The 16,399-nt window shown below is 44.0% G+C and overlaps 1 protein-coding gene across 18 annotated transcripts in view; it reads left to right on the top strand.

The window, feature by feature from the left end:
- The window catches only part of DIS3L2 (DIS3 like 3'-5' exoribonuclease 2), an 867,027-nt gene that overhangs the window by 110,968 nt on the left and 739,660 nt on the right, over nt 1-16,399 (top strand). For all 18 annotated transcript variants that reach the window (XM_077487662.1, XM_077487653.1, XM_077487654.1 and 15 more), the window contains one exon: nt 15,088-15,200. In XM_077487662.1, coding sequence (XP_077343788.1) covers nt 15,088-15,200 — 113 coding nt within the window. The remainder of the gene's footprint in view (nt 1-15,087; nt 15,201-16,399) is intronic.

The raw sequence follows: 16,399 nt of genomic DNA, 5'->3' as shown, positions 1-16,399 counted from the left end.
CCATACCTAACCTTAAGCAATACTTCTTGGCAATAGTATTGAATAGAATTTCCAACTGGAAGTATCATAAAGATTCTAAGTGATGGGTTAACCTGGAGATGACTCGGCGGATCAGATCTCTTTACCCAAATATGGATCCCTAAGAAGCACAGAACTTTGCCCCCAACCACTAAACCTCTTAGCGAGTCCCACACCATAAGAGTTGAGTACTATGTAAGACGCACAAATGGCCATAGAATTCCCCTCTCATGCCATTGACTGGCTACAACTACTTTCCCCCAGAAACATAGACCCAGAACTCACGCCTGGAGTCTAGGGCTCACGCCTCTACTTCACAAAGTTACTACTCAGTCAGGCATTGTACCCCTGTCCACCTTGCTACTTAGCTCAATGGCTATATCCTTGGATCACTGGAGATATTGCCAATTGGCAGCTTTTGTTCATTCTCTCCCGAAACCTCTCCGGACCACCTCAGATTTAACATCTATAGAATCTGATTTTTGAGGCTCAACCAGTTGAGAAACCCATCTCCCATTTCTACCAGGCTTTATAGACATTAACCACCACAGGAAACCCTACTTTCCTAAGCAACTGGGGAAAAAGATCTTCATAAATGGAGGTCCAGAAGTCCACTATCCTAATGGCTCACGCCTCCTCCATGGCCTCCAGAACGGTGGAGGTAAATTTATAAATTGCTGACGAGATGGCACTATACTCCAGCGGTACTACACAAGACATTTCCACAAACATCACCTTTTACGTTGGAGGGGATGTGGCAAGCGAGCTACACATGCACACATTTGGTAGTATTGCCCACTTATTCGCCCATACTGGCTAGCTATCCTGTATTGGGCAAAGGAGATTCAAGGTTATGAGATCCCCGATGACCCATGGGTTATATTGCTCCATTGTACAGACTCACCAGTTGGAGCATATAAGAAATCTATAACGCCACACTTGCTTAATGCAGCAAAAGCACTCATTCCTCGTTACTCAAAACAACCAACGTGCCCTCATTATGCCAATGGCTATTGGAAGTTGATCACACATTACATGGAAGATCTCGCTTATTCCCTCAGGAATAGGTCTGATTTGGAAAATATGGTGCTGCTGGTTTTCCTTCAAATACACATCCACATATACAGATACTTCTCAAAAGAAGTAAATGTGATATGTAGACTACAACTTCAGAGGGACTGGACCGAGGCAGATCCCCCCCCCCCCCCCCTCCATACTTGCCCTTACCTATCTCCCTTTTATCTTCTTTCTCATCCTTTCTCTTTTTATATTGTGGATTTTGCTAGTGTTTTGTGTGAGAGCCCTCAGAGAATTTTGTGGTGTCTAAGTTCCATGACAGCTGAAAACCTCAATATTCTGGACAATTGGGTTAGCTTGTGACAACATTGAACATCTTTATCGGTCATATAGAATTTGATTCTAAAACACGATACTAGATTTATACTATAGTCACCTCTCCAACTGTTGGCTATGTCATTGTCATTTTAAGGCCCAATAGTAATGTATGTTTCTTAATATATGCTCTGTATACTATGTTTTTCAGTAAAAATGAATTAAACAAACAGGTGCTCAAGGTTATTCCTGATCAGCAGGCCCAGGTTTTAGCCGAACTACCAGTGGCGTTGTTTTGCAATAAACGCTTTGAGGGATTCTATTCAGGCTTTGTGCCTTATGCTTGGGCTGGTGCATATGCGTAGAATCTTATGGTTGAAAAATTGGTCAGCCGAGACGCCATGCAAAAATCTCTTGGCTAGTTTTTTTCTTTTCATGGTGAATGGCTGTTTGGGGAAGATTTGGATAAATACACCCAAAGAATTTCTGATGGGAAGAGTAATCTTTTTCCAGTTGGGAAGAGGAGTAAATGTTTCATTTAAACAAGCTCCTTCTCCACCAGGGGCATCAGCCTCCAGGCAGTCACAACGGCCTCCGCCGTCAGGTTCAAGAGGTAAACCTCAGGGTCAACCCCAGGGACAAAAGGAGTCCTGGGGAAGGAAACAAAACACTAAAGCCTCATGAAGGGGGACCCCCTCGCTCGAGTGGGAGAGAAGACTTCTGCAGTTCTCAAGGGTCTGGCAGGAAGAGTGTCGAGACAAATAGGCGACTTCTTCAATAGCTCTAGTGCACAAGCTAGAGTTCAGAGAGTCCCCATCTCGTTATCTCAGATCAAATATTCCCAAGGATCCAGAGAAAAGTCTTGAATGCATTGGACTCCCCCCCCCCCCCCCAGTGATCTTGGTGGTCCCCATGAATATCCACTCTTTCTGCTTGGATTAAATCTGATCAGTCAACTGCCTAAAAGGAGAACTTTTGGCATCAATCGACATAAAGGATGCATACCTCCCAAATGCGCTCCCCCCCCCCCCCCCGCTCACCAGGAATGTCTATGCTTCGAGGTATAAAATCTTCATTTTCAGTTTGTAGCTCTGCATTTTGGTCTAGCTACTGCACCTCGAGAGTTTACAAAGGTCCTGGCCCCTTCCTCTAGCCAGATTAAGAGCCCAAGGTATGATTATAGTATACCTAGATCTGCTCTTGATAGACCAGTCGATAGCCTGCTTAGACCAAAGTATGATCACCAGTCAACTACCTGGAATGCCTAGGTTGGATTCTCAACCTAGAGAAATCCTCCTTAAAATCATCAAGGAGATTAGAATATTTGTGTCTGATTTATAAATATAGCCCAGAAAAGGGTATTCATGCCCCAGGCAAAGATCATTGCCATTAAGGAATTGATTCAGGTGGTCAAGGCAAAGAAGAATCTTTCCACTCGACTTTGCATGAGGTTGTTGGGAAAGATGATGGCTTCGTTTTGAGGCCGTTCCTTATGCTCAGTTTCATTCGAGGCTGCTGAAAAACAGTATCCTATCGGCTTGGAACAAAAAGGTCCAAGTGCTAGATTTCCCAATGCATCTGCCTCCAAATGTGAGCCAGTGCCTCAGTTGGTGGTTAATAAAAAAAAAAAAATCTGCAGAAGGGAAAATCTTCCCTACCAGTTACCTGAAAGGTGGTAACAGATGCCAACCTTTCAGGTTGGGGAGCAGTCCTGGAAGAGGGAACTGTCCAAGAGAAATGGTCCAGGCCAGAAATGACCTTGCTCATCAACAGTCTAGATTCGGGCAGCATGCTTGGCCCTGAGGGCCTGGATGCTCAGGTTACAGAATTATCCTGTCAGTATCCAATCCGACAATGCCACAGCAGTGGCCTATATCAATCACCAAGGGGGCACGAGAAGTCGTGCGGCCCAGAGGTGAATCCTATCTTAACTTGGGCAGAAAAGGATGTACCTTGCCTATCGGCAGTCTTCATTCCAGGAATAGGAACTTGGCAGGTGGACTACTTCAGTCGCCAGCAGCTGTTCCCGGGAGAATGGGCCCCTCACCCCGATATATTCCTGGCAATATGCCTGAGATTGGGGGGGGGGGGGGTCACAGACGTAGACCTGTATGCTTCCAGGTTCATAAAAAAGATCGACAACTGTGTCGAACAAGGGATCTGCTAGCATGCAGAACAGATGCCTTGGTGTTCCCATGGAATCAGTTCTCACTGATTTTATGCATTCCCTCCTATTCTACTGCTTCTGTGGTTTCTTCGCAGGGTCAAGCAGGAAGTGAAGTCTGTGATTTTTGTGGCTCAGAAGATCCTTGTATGCAGAGATCATAAGAATGGCAGTAGGGGAACCATGAACGGTATTCCATCTTACCTTATAAATGCTAAATTTAATGGTTTGGCTATTGAGAACCACATTCTAAAGAAGCGTGGGCTATTGGGTTCTGTGGTATCTACCTTGATTGATGCAAGTGTAGCACTTACCCCCGAAGGAGCTGCTGGTAATTGAATGGGCCTGTACTGTTTTTCCACCCTCAATTTGGCTCAACCTGCTTGACACAGCTGTGTAACAGTGTTGGTGCGAAGACCCAATAACAAGGAACAATTCAATAACTGGTTACATACATTTCACCTTTTGTTACCTGGGTATACGCTGCTCCACCTGCTAGAATGAATGAGCCTCACAATTGTACGTAAACCAAAACGTAAGTTTACTGAAGCAAGTTTTAAACAAGTACAAGAATTGTATTAGCATACAAGTTTGACACAATACTCAGATGAGTGTTTGTAAATGGCTTTACTCAAAGGTTACCTAAATGACCTCTGCAGGTGCACCTCCAAGTGGGACTAATGCTCAGAGTGATAAACTCTTGGCACTGGGCACCTTCTCACTTCCAGCAGCGACCGTGCAGACAATCTAAGCCTGTAATGCATGTTACAGCGCTAGCAAAACAATATAACACAATGTAATACTTGAGCACTCCCTGTGGAGAAATTAAGTCCTTTGTATATAGTGGCAACACTGTAAGGCCTTACAGTAAATGATAGTCTCTTGTCTGTCTTCAGCTAGCCATTATACTGCAGTATTTGTATTTGATAGGGTTTGCAGATAGTAATGATGTGAATTGTGAAGTGGTAACAGTAATTTCAATTGTGCAATGCACTTATAAACTCCTTTCCTGGCGATATAGCCCCACCGTACATCGCCTAACTTGACTAACAGTTGACTATCTGAAAGACTCTTTATAGCAATGCTATAAGATTAGACTTAAGTGTGTGATGTATATAACTTCTGGGAAACAGCCCTCTCACCACATTAGGCCTGGATAACTGGATGCCTCCACTCCGGTGGTTTCAGTCCCGCTGCCAGCCAGCTCCATCACGCTGCACCGCAAGATGACCGGGACCCTCGTTTGGCCCAGTCATGCGTTCTGGATCCTCTGATCAGATTGCACCGCTGCTCCAGCACTGTGGAAAGACACTCAGTGGTGATGCAGGCTGCGCTCTTCGGGGCACCCCCTTGCAGGTCACATGTCCCAGCAAGAAGAGACAGAAAATGGCTGTGCCTGGCCTTTTTTTTTTTTTTTTTTTTTTTTAACCTACCCAGCATGCAGTTCAGCCACTCAGTGTTTATGGGTAGGTGAGTGGGCATTGTGGGTAGGCGAGTCCTCTCACAAAGTAAAACAATTAAGTCACTTCTGCAAGTTAAACAAGTCGTTTTTCCATTGCATACTAGTAGGAGCCGGATACCAATCTGTTAACATGGTCCTATTAATGGCATTACATGCCAAAAATTCCAGTGCTACACAAGGAAACCTGCCTCCAGAATCAGTCTGGAAGGCATGTCTCCTGGTGTGAATCCAGGAGTTGGCACCCCAGGATGTATGTTATGGGTAGAATCCTTGACTTTCTGCAGATGGGATTAGATGAAGCTGACCTTGAGTACCATCAAAGGCCAGGTCTCCGCCTTATCGGTTTTGTTTCAACGACAACTTGCTTCGCATTCTTTGGTTCTTTGGGACTTTAGTTCTGTCGGCATTGCAGAAACAGCCTTTTGAGCCGACACAGCATATTTCCTTGGTCCTTTTGCCAAGGAAACAAATTTTTCTGTTAGCCATATTTTCTGCAAAAAGGGTAACAGAGTTGGCTGCTCCTTCTTGTAAAGAGCCATATTTAATTATTCGCAAGGATAAGGTAGTATTGCGTCCTCATCCTAATTTTCTACCAAAGGTAGTGTCAGGTTTTCATTTAAACCAGGATATTCTGCCTTCATTTTTTACAGAACCCCAGTCTACAGAAGAGAAATCTCTACATTCTCTGGATATGGTGAGAGCAGTCCATCTACTTGAAGGTGACTGGTCAGATTTGGAAAACAGAAGTTTTGTTTGTTACCTGAAGGTCCTAAGAGGACAGGCAACATTGAAATCTACCATTTCTAAATGGACTCCAAGAATTTTAAAGTCCTTTTTTTGGAGTACATCACGGAAAAGGAGGTCCCTCCCCTTCCTCTAATACACGTATATTGCTTTGCTACAAAAACTGAGGCACTCCAAGTAGTGGGGGGGGGGGTTATATAGGGAGTGGACTGCTTGTCTTAGGGTGTGCCAGTGTCCATCACCTGAAGGTGGTCTGTAACCCACATAGTAACTACTATGGCTCTGTGTCCCGTGATTTACTCCAAGAAAAGGATTTTACAGGTAAGCTGTCCTTTTTTATTAATTTTTTTTAATAGAAAAAAAAAAATTCTTGGCCAAATATTTTTTATTCTAAGCAAATAAAAGCGTGATTCTCATTTTGGCTAGAATCGTGCAGCGCTCTAGTCTGTGCCCTTGTTGAGGAGATTCACCCCATCTTTGTCTTTACCATTACCACAAAGTGAAAGAAAATCCATTATTTTGGGTTGTCGCCAGAACAGAAACAGAGGGGGAATTTTATAATGGGGACAACTCTGAAAACCAGTGGCAGAACTACCACCATAGCAACCCATGTGGGCGCTATGGGGCCCACAGCCAATCTAGGGCCAGTTGAGTGGCATTGCTAGGTGGGTGCAGGATGCACCGGGTGACACCCTTGGGTAGCGGCAGCCGCACCACTAACGCCGTCTGCTGTGCCTTTTGTGCTCAAGCACAGGCTAAGGGACAGTGGCGGCGACTGAAGCCGCTTCCCCTCTCTATTTATATCCACAGAGGAGCCTGCGCTCGAGCCTCGAGGGACACACACTGCTGTGTATATGTGGAGACTGTCGGTGCTGTTCTGAGGTATGTAAGGGTGGGGGGAGGGGGTCTGTACTGCTGGGGGGATCTGCACTAGAGGTCGACCGATATGGGTTTTTCTCTGGCCGATGCCGATATTTAGAAATCATGGCGGCCGATAGCCGATATATGATGCCGATTTTTTTTGGGCCGATATGTTAGGCCGATTTTATTTTATTTATTTATTTTTAATCCCCCTTGATCTAACACACCTTTCCCACTGGGGCGTTTTTTAATGCGCTTTTGGGCTAAAAATAGCACCTGTAAAGTGCCTGCAAAATGGCTCCCCTGCAGTCTGTGTGAAAGACAGAGTGCTTTCACACTGAGGCGATGCGCTGGCAGGATCTTAAAAAAAAAAAAAAGTCCTGCAAGCAGCACGTTTTGGAGTGGTGTATATACCGCTCCTCCACCACTCCTGCCCATTGATATGAATGGGCACCACTACCGAAGCGCATGCAATGCGATTTGGCAGCAGTGCTTCATGGGCGCATTTAACCTCTTGCTTGGCCGCTAGCTGGGTTATATGTGCCCCACTAGCAGCCAAATAGCACCGCTAAAATGATGGTAAAGAGCCGCTAAAACTTGCGTTTTACCATCAACGTCTGCCCGCTCCAGTGTGAAAGCAGCCTTCATAAGTGATACAGAAAATTTCTTACACTTAAAGCGGAGGTCCACCCTAAAAATGGACCTTCCGCTCATCGGATTCCTCCCCCCCTCCGGCGCCACAATTGGCACCTTTCAGGGGGGAGGGGGGTGCAGTTACCTGGATAATCCAGGTAACTGCACCCACTTCCGGGCTAGCTCTCTGCGGAAAGGGGCGTACATTACGCCCCTTTCCGCAAGTGCCCGCCCCCTTCCGCAAGTGCCCCGCTGCCTGCTGGGAAACACACAGATCCCAGAGGCAGCGGGGACCGTCCTCATTGCGCAGCGCAGCTCGCGCATGCACAGTAGGGAACCGGGAAATTAAGCCGAAAGGCTCCATTTCCTGATTCCCATACCCAAGATGGCGGCGGCGGCAGCACTCGAGTGTCGATCTAGAGATCGGCTTCGGGTGCCGACATCGCGGGCGCGCTGGACAGGTAAGTGTCACTATTTTAAAAGTCAGCAGCTGCAGTATTTGTAGCTGCTGGCTTTTAAAAAAAATAAATAAATAAAAAAAAATAAATAAAAACGCGGAGTCCCGGCGGACTCCCGCTTTAAACATTTATTAAACAAAACAAACCTCCAATCAGTTTACTTGTATGTATGATCTAGATAAAAAAAAAAAAAAAAAACCTATATATTAAATAAAAACGGGTAGTCAAAACTTTTGGACAAAAAAAAAAAAATGGGCTAACTTTACTGTTTTTATTTTATTTTTATTTTTTAAATGGTGTATTTTTTTCCCCAAAAAATGCATTTGAAAGACCTCTGTGCAAATGCCGTGTGACATAAAATATTGCAACAACCGCTATTTTATTCCCTAGGATCTCTGCTAAAAAAATATATATAATTTTTGGGGGGTCCAAGTGATTTTCTGGCAGAAAATACAGGATTTTTACTTGTAAGCAACAAGTGTCAGAAAAGATTTAGTCTTTAAATGGTTAAACTGAGAACTTCTACACACAGAGATAACTTCATTCATTCAAGTGTAAACATTGTATCATTTAGTTCTTTTCTTGGCAGTCTGCCCAGAGAGGAGGAAAGTGTTGCTATGACGACTCAGGCAACTCACACTGACTTCTTACAGAAGTCATTTCAAAGTCCTGCTGTAGAATTGGCTTTTTATCAACACAATCCGCCGATGCCGATTATTTAAAAAACGGCAAATATCGGCCGATATATCGGTCGACCTCTAATCTGCACTACTTGGGGAGGGGGGTCTGTACTGATGGGGGGTATACCTGTGTGTCCTTCAGGGGCTGCATATAGTATACTGCATACTTTGTTTGAAATTAATATAAGCTGTTGCCTGGGTACTGTGCTACATGAGTGTGGTAATCTGTTCAATGGCATTCATTTTTTTTTATTTTTTATGTGGAGGGGGTGCCTGTTTGCAATTGGGGGGCGTTTGCAGGGAGGGGCCCCATACAACATTTTGCTATGGGGCCCTGTGATTTCTAGTTAAGCCCCTGCTGACAACCATGACTTCTCACTGGAGAGTTTTCCGATTTTTACCTCCATTCCTATTTTGGCTATGGGATTGGAAGTGAAGGGAAATCTTAATGGGGCGCAGATGACATGCAATCTGATAAGTGTTTTGATTCTCCCGTACTCCATCCAAAATGAAAAGTTTTGCCTTCAGTACTGCTTAAAGCGGGATTCCACCCTAAAGTGGAACCTCCGCTGATCGGATCCCTCCCCCCCTCCGGTGTCACAATTGACACCTTTCAGGGGGGAGGGGGGGTGGAGATACCTGTCAAAGACAGGTATTTTCACCCACTTCCGGGCATAGACTCCCGTGGGAGTCTACGCCATTTCCTGCCCTGCCGCGCTGTCTGCTGAGACACACACGGGTCCCAGTGACAGCGCGGAGATTTCCTATTGCGTGGCTCGCGCATGCGCAGTAGGGAACCGGGAAGTGAAGCCGATTCGCTTCACTTCCTGATTCCCTCACCTAGAATGGTGACTGCAGCATCCGAGAGCCGAGCGATCGATCGGCCTCGGCTGCCGGCATCGCTGGAACCCGGGACTGGTGAGTGTCCATTTATTAATAGTCAGCAGCTGTAGTATTTATAGCTGCTGGCTTTTATTATTTTTTGTTTTTGGTGGAATCCCTCTTTAAGCAATGAAACAAACATTTTATGCAATGATCGGTTAAAGGCTGAAAATCCTGAAGATATTTCACGTTCTGATAAATATTTGCACAAGAAGTTTGAGCTTGGACAGAATTTTTTTACAAGATATATTTTACAAAGCAAAGAGCCTGTCTTGGAACACTGGTGGAAGCTTTTTCTTATTGCTTGGATAAATGGTTCCAGGGCAATGCCATCACTAATTCAAGTTGAAAAGGGTAATCTGAAACAGGTAATTTACCTGCAACTAGGAAAATGTCTTTGCCTTCAGAGGCTACTGAGACTTTTTTATTTTTTTATTTTTTTTTTTTAGATTAATTTTATTACAGGTAATACAAATGTTTTTCATTTTTTCGTCTAAATATTTAGCTTGATCATGGTGGCCAGAATTACATTTAACATGTAAAGTTATGCTTACGAAATGTTGGCATTGTGTGAAAAAATAGTACTTTTTCGTTGCAGTCTACATTTGCAGGTAATCCCCTGCTGTGTGGACAGCCATGGATAGCGTTTCAAGTATACAGGGCTTGGTGGCTGTAGCTAGCTGCTCTCAGTTGGCAAAAACTGCTGCAGTAATTGGCTAGCCATCCATGTATAGCATAACTGAATTAGAGTAATATTCTGAAGGAGTTTTGCTTTAAACCCTTTCATCTAAAGATCGCCCCCTTTGCTCCTCTTAAACGTGTTTTTGTTAATGGAGTGTTCATGATTGATCATAAGGGTAGATTAGGATATGGTGATTGGCGCAACATATCCCAAAAGTCAATGTGAGCCTTTAGACCGTGAAGAGAGGCTGAGCAAGGTATAATTTCTAGCTTTAAAAAAGGCATTGTGTAATTTCTGAATAACTACTGTCGCCAATTAAAATTGGCAAGCTGCTGACACTTCAATTTAGACAAAATGTGCATGAGGGATAAAGTGCAGCACCAAAATATATGCGAATAAGCAATCAATTAATCTAACAGTGCAACACTATAAACTGGCCAATGACTGGCACCTATGTGTAAAATACTAGCGATATAGAATGGTGATATAAAAATTAACAAAGCAGTAATGAATCGCTAGGTCCATCAGATTAAATCTAAAGACGTGAGTCCAAACATAAAAGAAAACTGACTTCAAGTAAAAAGTTCATTAACAGTGGAAGCTAAAATGTTCTGTTTTTGAGGAAGAGCCACCATTTTAAGGATTCGCTGTGCCCCTTGAAAAAGGGAAACCACCATAGATAAAATTCACCATCCAATGTGCAGCCACCACCAGACAGATGATCAGCTACTCTTTCCAAATGTGGCCCTCTGCCAGCAGCAAGGAGCCAGACATGCAAGAACACTGCAGAGACTTGAACTTTACAGGAACCAGCATACAAGGGTTCGCTGAAGTACAAATCCAGCATCCAGTCTTGGGCTCTCACCATCGGAATAAGGGTCATAAAAGATCACCACATAGCGTAAAATCCTTAACTAAGGTTTTATTGCTTAAAGTAGAATCTCTTTCACAGTTAATGAACTGTTTTTACTTGAAGTCACTTTTCTGTTTTGTTTGGACTCGTGTTTTCTTCTTTTTTATTTTTTATTTATTTATTTATTTTTTAAATCTGATGGACCTTACAATTCATTACTGCTAGATCACTAGTATTTTACACATTATAGGTGCCAGTCATTGGCCGGATTATAGTGTTGTACTGTCACTTTAATTGCTTACTTGCATATAATCTAGCAATTTCTGCATTTAGACAAACTAGTTAAAATCTTAATTTTAGAATAAGGTTTACTGGTTAATTTTGTAAATGTAAAATGGCTAACCTGTTTGATTTTTATAACTGAATTCTGGCTTATGTATAACAAGTGCAGTTTTTTTTAAAGCTAAATTAATAACGGGGAATGCTTTTAAAATTGCAAAGGGGTGTTTTCTGTGAAGAAACAGATGATCCACAGAGGGATCAGGTTATTCCTCATGAAAGCCATTAACTGCAATTTATGTAGAAGCTGCTGACAGTGGAGATCAAGCTGCTCTCCTGCTCTGCAGCCAGGAATTGAGATCACCATGCTCCCCCACAAAACAGGCAAATATCTTTGCATGTTTTGTATTGTGGACCTGGTTCTTGATGAGCCTGTGCAGGGTATAGATTAGGTCTGTGGTGCTGTGGTTTGGCATGAACCCTGCCTGTCTGCTGAGGACATATATATATTGTCGGGAAGTTTTTTTTGTTCAGGATACTGTTGAATAGTTTACCCAGTGTGCTGCTAACACGCGTCAATATGCAGTTTAGCTAGATTGTACCGATTGCCGCTCTTGTATTTGGCTGGATGTGGTTATGGCAATGTGATTCTACCTTCACAGCCATGTTGATTTGTCAATATTGATTCCTTGTTTTTTACCTGAAGGCTCTTGGAAAGGGGCACACGGTCACTCAGTGAACACTTCCTAGTTGGATTGGGCAAATCATTACTTGGGTGTATGACTTGAAAGGTGGGTTTTTTCTGATTCATATGAAAGCCCACTCGACCAGAAGTGTTGGTGATTCATGGGATTTTCAACAACCGGCCTTGGTTTCCCAGATCTAGAAGGTGGCCACATGGTCTTCTGCTCATATATTTGCCACGTTTTTCATTGCAACATTAGGGGTAATAAAAAATTAAATTGCCACCACATCCTCAACAGTTACACAGCTAGCAAATGGTTCCTCATTTTGAAGGGGTTGTAACTCCTCACATGTAACCAGGTAAGTGACTAGAAGTAGGTGTAAGATGAAACCTATCCTCCTACATAAGTCGCAGCTGTGTATCTGCAGCCATTTCTTCTGTAGATCGTTCAGAAAACACACAGAAGGGTTTTTTGTTTCGTTCTGTTAGCAGGTGGCAGGGCTCTGTAGTCTTCGCAAAGCTGAGCCCTGATTGAAGAGAACTTCACACAGTACAGAGAACATGCACAGCTGTGGATAAGTCACAGGCTGTGCTGCAGGTCCCTCCTGTCATCTTTTGATTCTTTGTGTTTGGAAATGCTGGCAGAAGTGTCTCCTGCTATGGGGAACCAGGCAGCAGAGAGAAATGACACTTTGTGCTTTGGAGAGACATGTACACAGTATAGAGGTGACTTGTATTAAAAATAAAATAAAAAAAGTCTTTGGTTTAGTTACTTTAAATGGACTTTTGGTGCATCTCTCGAATATGGTAAAATACAATCCTCTATGGATGTCCTGCCATGGAACAAACCATGACTGTGTAAGCATATTTACAAAACAAATGGGATATACAACAGTTGTGTAATTTTTTTTTTTTTTCTTTTTTCATTTGATCAACCGGTTTAGATTTGTGTTTACCAAAGTTAAAGGCTGAGGGGTCTTTGGATCGCTAGTTCTTTTAACAAGTTTAAGCACTCCAACAAATTCTCTTATATAAGTCACTTTAAAAAAAAAAAAATCTGCCAGTAAACATTCTTTGACAGACTCCATGGCAGACTACATGTGGGCCTCTTCTCCAATGCTATAGGACCCACTCCCATAAATTTTAGCACCACTAGAGTTTTCCGTAATTAGCCAACTCATGACTAAAGGATGAGAGCTCTGTCTGCCACGGAGTCCATCAGGAAAAGAAAACTGCGGTAAGTATTTGATAATTTTCTGTTTTCCTGACTGACTTCATGGCAGACTACGTACTCTACTACTACTCCTTTGGAATTTTGGTGGCAGAGGTGTTTCCCTTTGGTCTGGTGGGTGGAGCCAGCCAAACAAGTTACTGGTAAGTCTAACTTTGGATTTATTTTACAGCTTCTATTTTCCTATAACATGGTTCTCTCCAAAGGTTTTACTTCCCAGCCTTCTTTCCATTGTTCAGGCCAGTAGGGAGTTGCAGGCTTTGTGAAAAATCGTGTAAGCTTTGCCACTGCCGGGTATTCATGACATTCACACTTTTATTAAACTGCATGTTCATAATACAGTAAGAATCTGTCGTGTACAGCAGGGATTGTGCTAATGTACTGCAGCGATGACATTTCTGGGGTTAGAGTGATTGCTTTGGGATTTTTATTTTTTATTTTTTTAAGTTGTTCCCAGTGACATGTTTACTCATGAGTGCATTTAAAAGACTGTCCTTTTACATGTTCGGCTAGACCAGTGATGGCGAACCTTTTTGAACCCGAGTGCCCAAACCACGATTCAAAACCAACTTATTTCTTTCAAAGTGCCAACACAGAATTAAACCTGCCAGCTTTGAATGAGCCCTAAGGGACCAAAAAGAATGCAGAATGCACTGTGCAACATACACTGACCTACCTGACCATTGCATTCACCTACCTGACACATGCACTACCTGACACATGCACTAACCTACATGACACATGCACTAACCTACATGACACATGCACTAACCTACATGACACATGCACTAACCTACATGACACATGCACTAACCTACATGACACATGCACTAACCTACATGACACATGCACTAACCTACATGACACATGCACTAACCTACATGACCATTACACTCGCCTACCAGACCATTACACTCGCCTACCAGACCATTACACTCGCCTACCAGACCATTACACTCGCCTACCAGACCATTACACTCGCCTACCTGACCATTACACTCGCCTACCTGACCATTACACTCGCCTACCTGACCATTACACTCGCCTACCTGACCATTACACTCGCCTACCTGACCATTACACTCGCCTACCTGACCATTACACTCGCCTACCTGACCATTACACTCGCCTACCTGACCATTACACTCGCCTACCTGACCATTACACTCGCCTACCTGACCATTACACTCGCCTACCTGACCATTACACTCGCCTACCTGACCATTACACTCGCCTACCTGACCATTACACTCGCCTACCTGACCATTACACTCGCCTACCTGACCATTACACTCGCCTACCTGACCATTACACTCGCCTACCTGACCATTACACTCGCCTACCTGACCATTACACTCGCCTACCTGACCATTGCACTCGCCTACCTGACACATGCACTCGCCTACCTGACACATGCACTCGCCTACTGTACATGACACATGCTTCCTGCACTACTAACATGCCCCCACACAGTACAATGTAGATCGGAGGATCCACCCTCCTTACCTTTCTATTGCCTCATCGTCCAGCTCTCCCCAGACAGTATTGAAGGAATCCCCGACATCCGGCCACTCCTCGATATCCCCGCCGCCTGGATTCCAGCTAGCAGCCATTGCACCTCTCCCCAATGAAAATCAGCTCCCAGCACTGCCCCTCCCCCTTATTTTTCACAGGCTGCACTAGGACAGACTGAACCAAAGTCGTCCTGGAGCAGGGGGAGCTGAAATAGGGTATCCGCAGAAAGGAATCCCTGAATGCCTTACCAGAAGTGTAGGGGTCCGGGGGAGGCAGTAAGCTGCTGAACAGAGTCTGGATGGTGGAAAAAGAAGAATTTTACACCCCTTTTAAATGATACACATGGAACAAGATGACTGGCTGCCCACTCCCCTGCCGATGTCACTAGCAACGAAGCAAGGAAGAGAGCCGGCTCCTCCCTGCCTGCAACGTCAGTGCAAGTGACTGCCTGGCTGGGGGATTCCCCTGGCGTGCCAACAGGGAGGGCTTGACGTGCCAGCTGTGGCACGCGTGCCATAGGTTCGCCATCACTGGGCTAGACCATAAGCATTCTTTTATGCATTTGATTTTCTGTTTTAAATTAACTTACTTTTTTTGGTGTAATTTAGGGAACATGGGTACAAACCGCACACGCAACAAAGGACGAAAGAAAAATATTTTTGAAGTGTACATGGACAAGGATGATGTATCTGCAGGTTTGAAGAGAGGTGAACTGATTCAGGTATGGAAAGCGGGGTTCAGTGTAAGGATAAATATTCATGTTTATAGTACCACAAAGTGTGTGTGTATACTGTTCATCTAAAACTTTCTAGTTTTGAAATCCTAGTTATCTTGGGTGCTGCTCCAATCAGGCTCTGTGGCATATACTGTACACCAACCTAGCCTGAAAGGTGAATATGCTTAATCATGGAGACCTCCATGATTAAGCCCAGTGGGCAGGATAAAATTCATGGGGGGTGTGGCCTGGATGGTGTCAGGCTGAAGCCATCTTGTTGCGTTGCCTTTCGGGCTGGGTTTGTGTGCAGCAGTTCTCAGTTTCCAGTGTTTTCTAGTATTAAACTAGAAGTGGATTAGAGCCCGCAAGGTTTTTTGTGATCAGTGTTCCCACTAGGTTGATTCACTCTTGCCAATTGTTCTGGTGTGCCTGTATTTATGCAACCTGCATTTTTAGTGAGCTTATGCGCCTGGCCCAGGAAATATGTGAAACTTGTTACATATGCAAAACGCTTTGCACAAACCTTTTAAAACGCCCTAAAAAAAGCTTTGCAATTACTAGAAATATGCTGTATGCAAGTGTATGACTAAGGCCATATCTACTCACTTTGTAGAGATCTTCTCAATTTACCTGTTGGTTTTAACCATTCCCTATCCCATCCAAAATTAAAATATTTTGGTTGCATATATTTTGAAACCGAAAATCTTATGTGAAAAGCTGGTAGTGATAATTCCAACCACACCGTAGGTACAGTATTCTCTACACACATTGGTATAAAAACCTAGGCCTCTCACACGAATGATCCATTGAGGTCCACCTGTCAGTTTTTTAGGCGGACCTGAACGGATGCTCCACAGACCTCTATGGAGCGTCACATGTCAGAGATGACATGTCTGCTGACATCCGACCCGCTCCAATCTGAAAGTGTGACGGAGGAAAAACCTACTTTTCCATCCATCTGCAGATCGGTTGGGGTGACGACGGACTCTGCATGCCATCCCTGTGTAGTGTGCAGAGACGGACCTGTCATCTTGCTGCTCAGCGGGGATTGATGGAGCGATCCCCGCTGAGCAAGCGGATGTTCACGGATCCGCCCCGTGTGAAAGAGTCCTTAAGGTGGTTGCAAACCCTCATGTATATCCACTGAAGTGAATAGCCTCAGGTGATAGAGATGAAACATAACTCCCTACATAAGTTTTACTTAT

Source organism: Lithobates pipiens, unplaced genomic scaffold (assembly GCF_037356315.1).
Source record: "Lithobates pipiens isolate NorthernLeopardFrog02 unplaced genomic scaffold, aLitPip1_a1.2 Scaffold_18, whole genome shotgun sequence".
NCBI lineage: Eukaryota > Metazoa > Chordata > Amphibia > Anura > Ranidae > Lithobates > Lithobates pipiens.
This window is presented reverse-complemented; position numbering and strand designations above follow the sequence as displayed.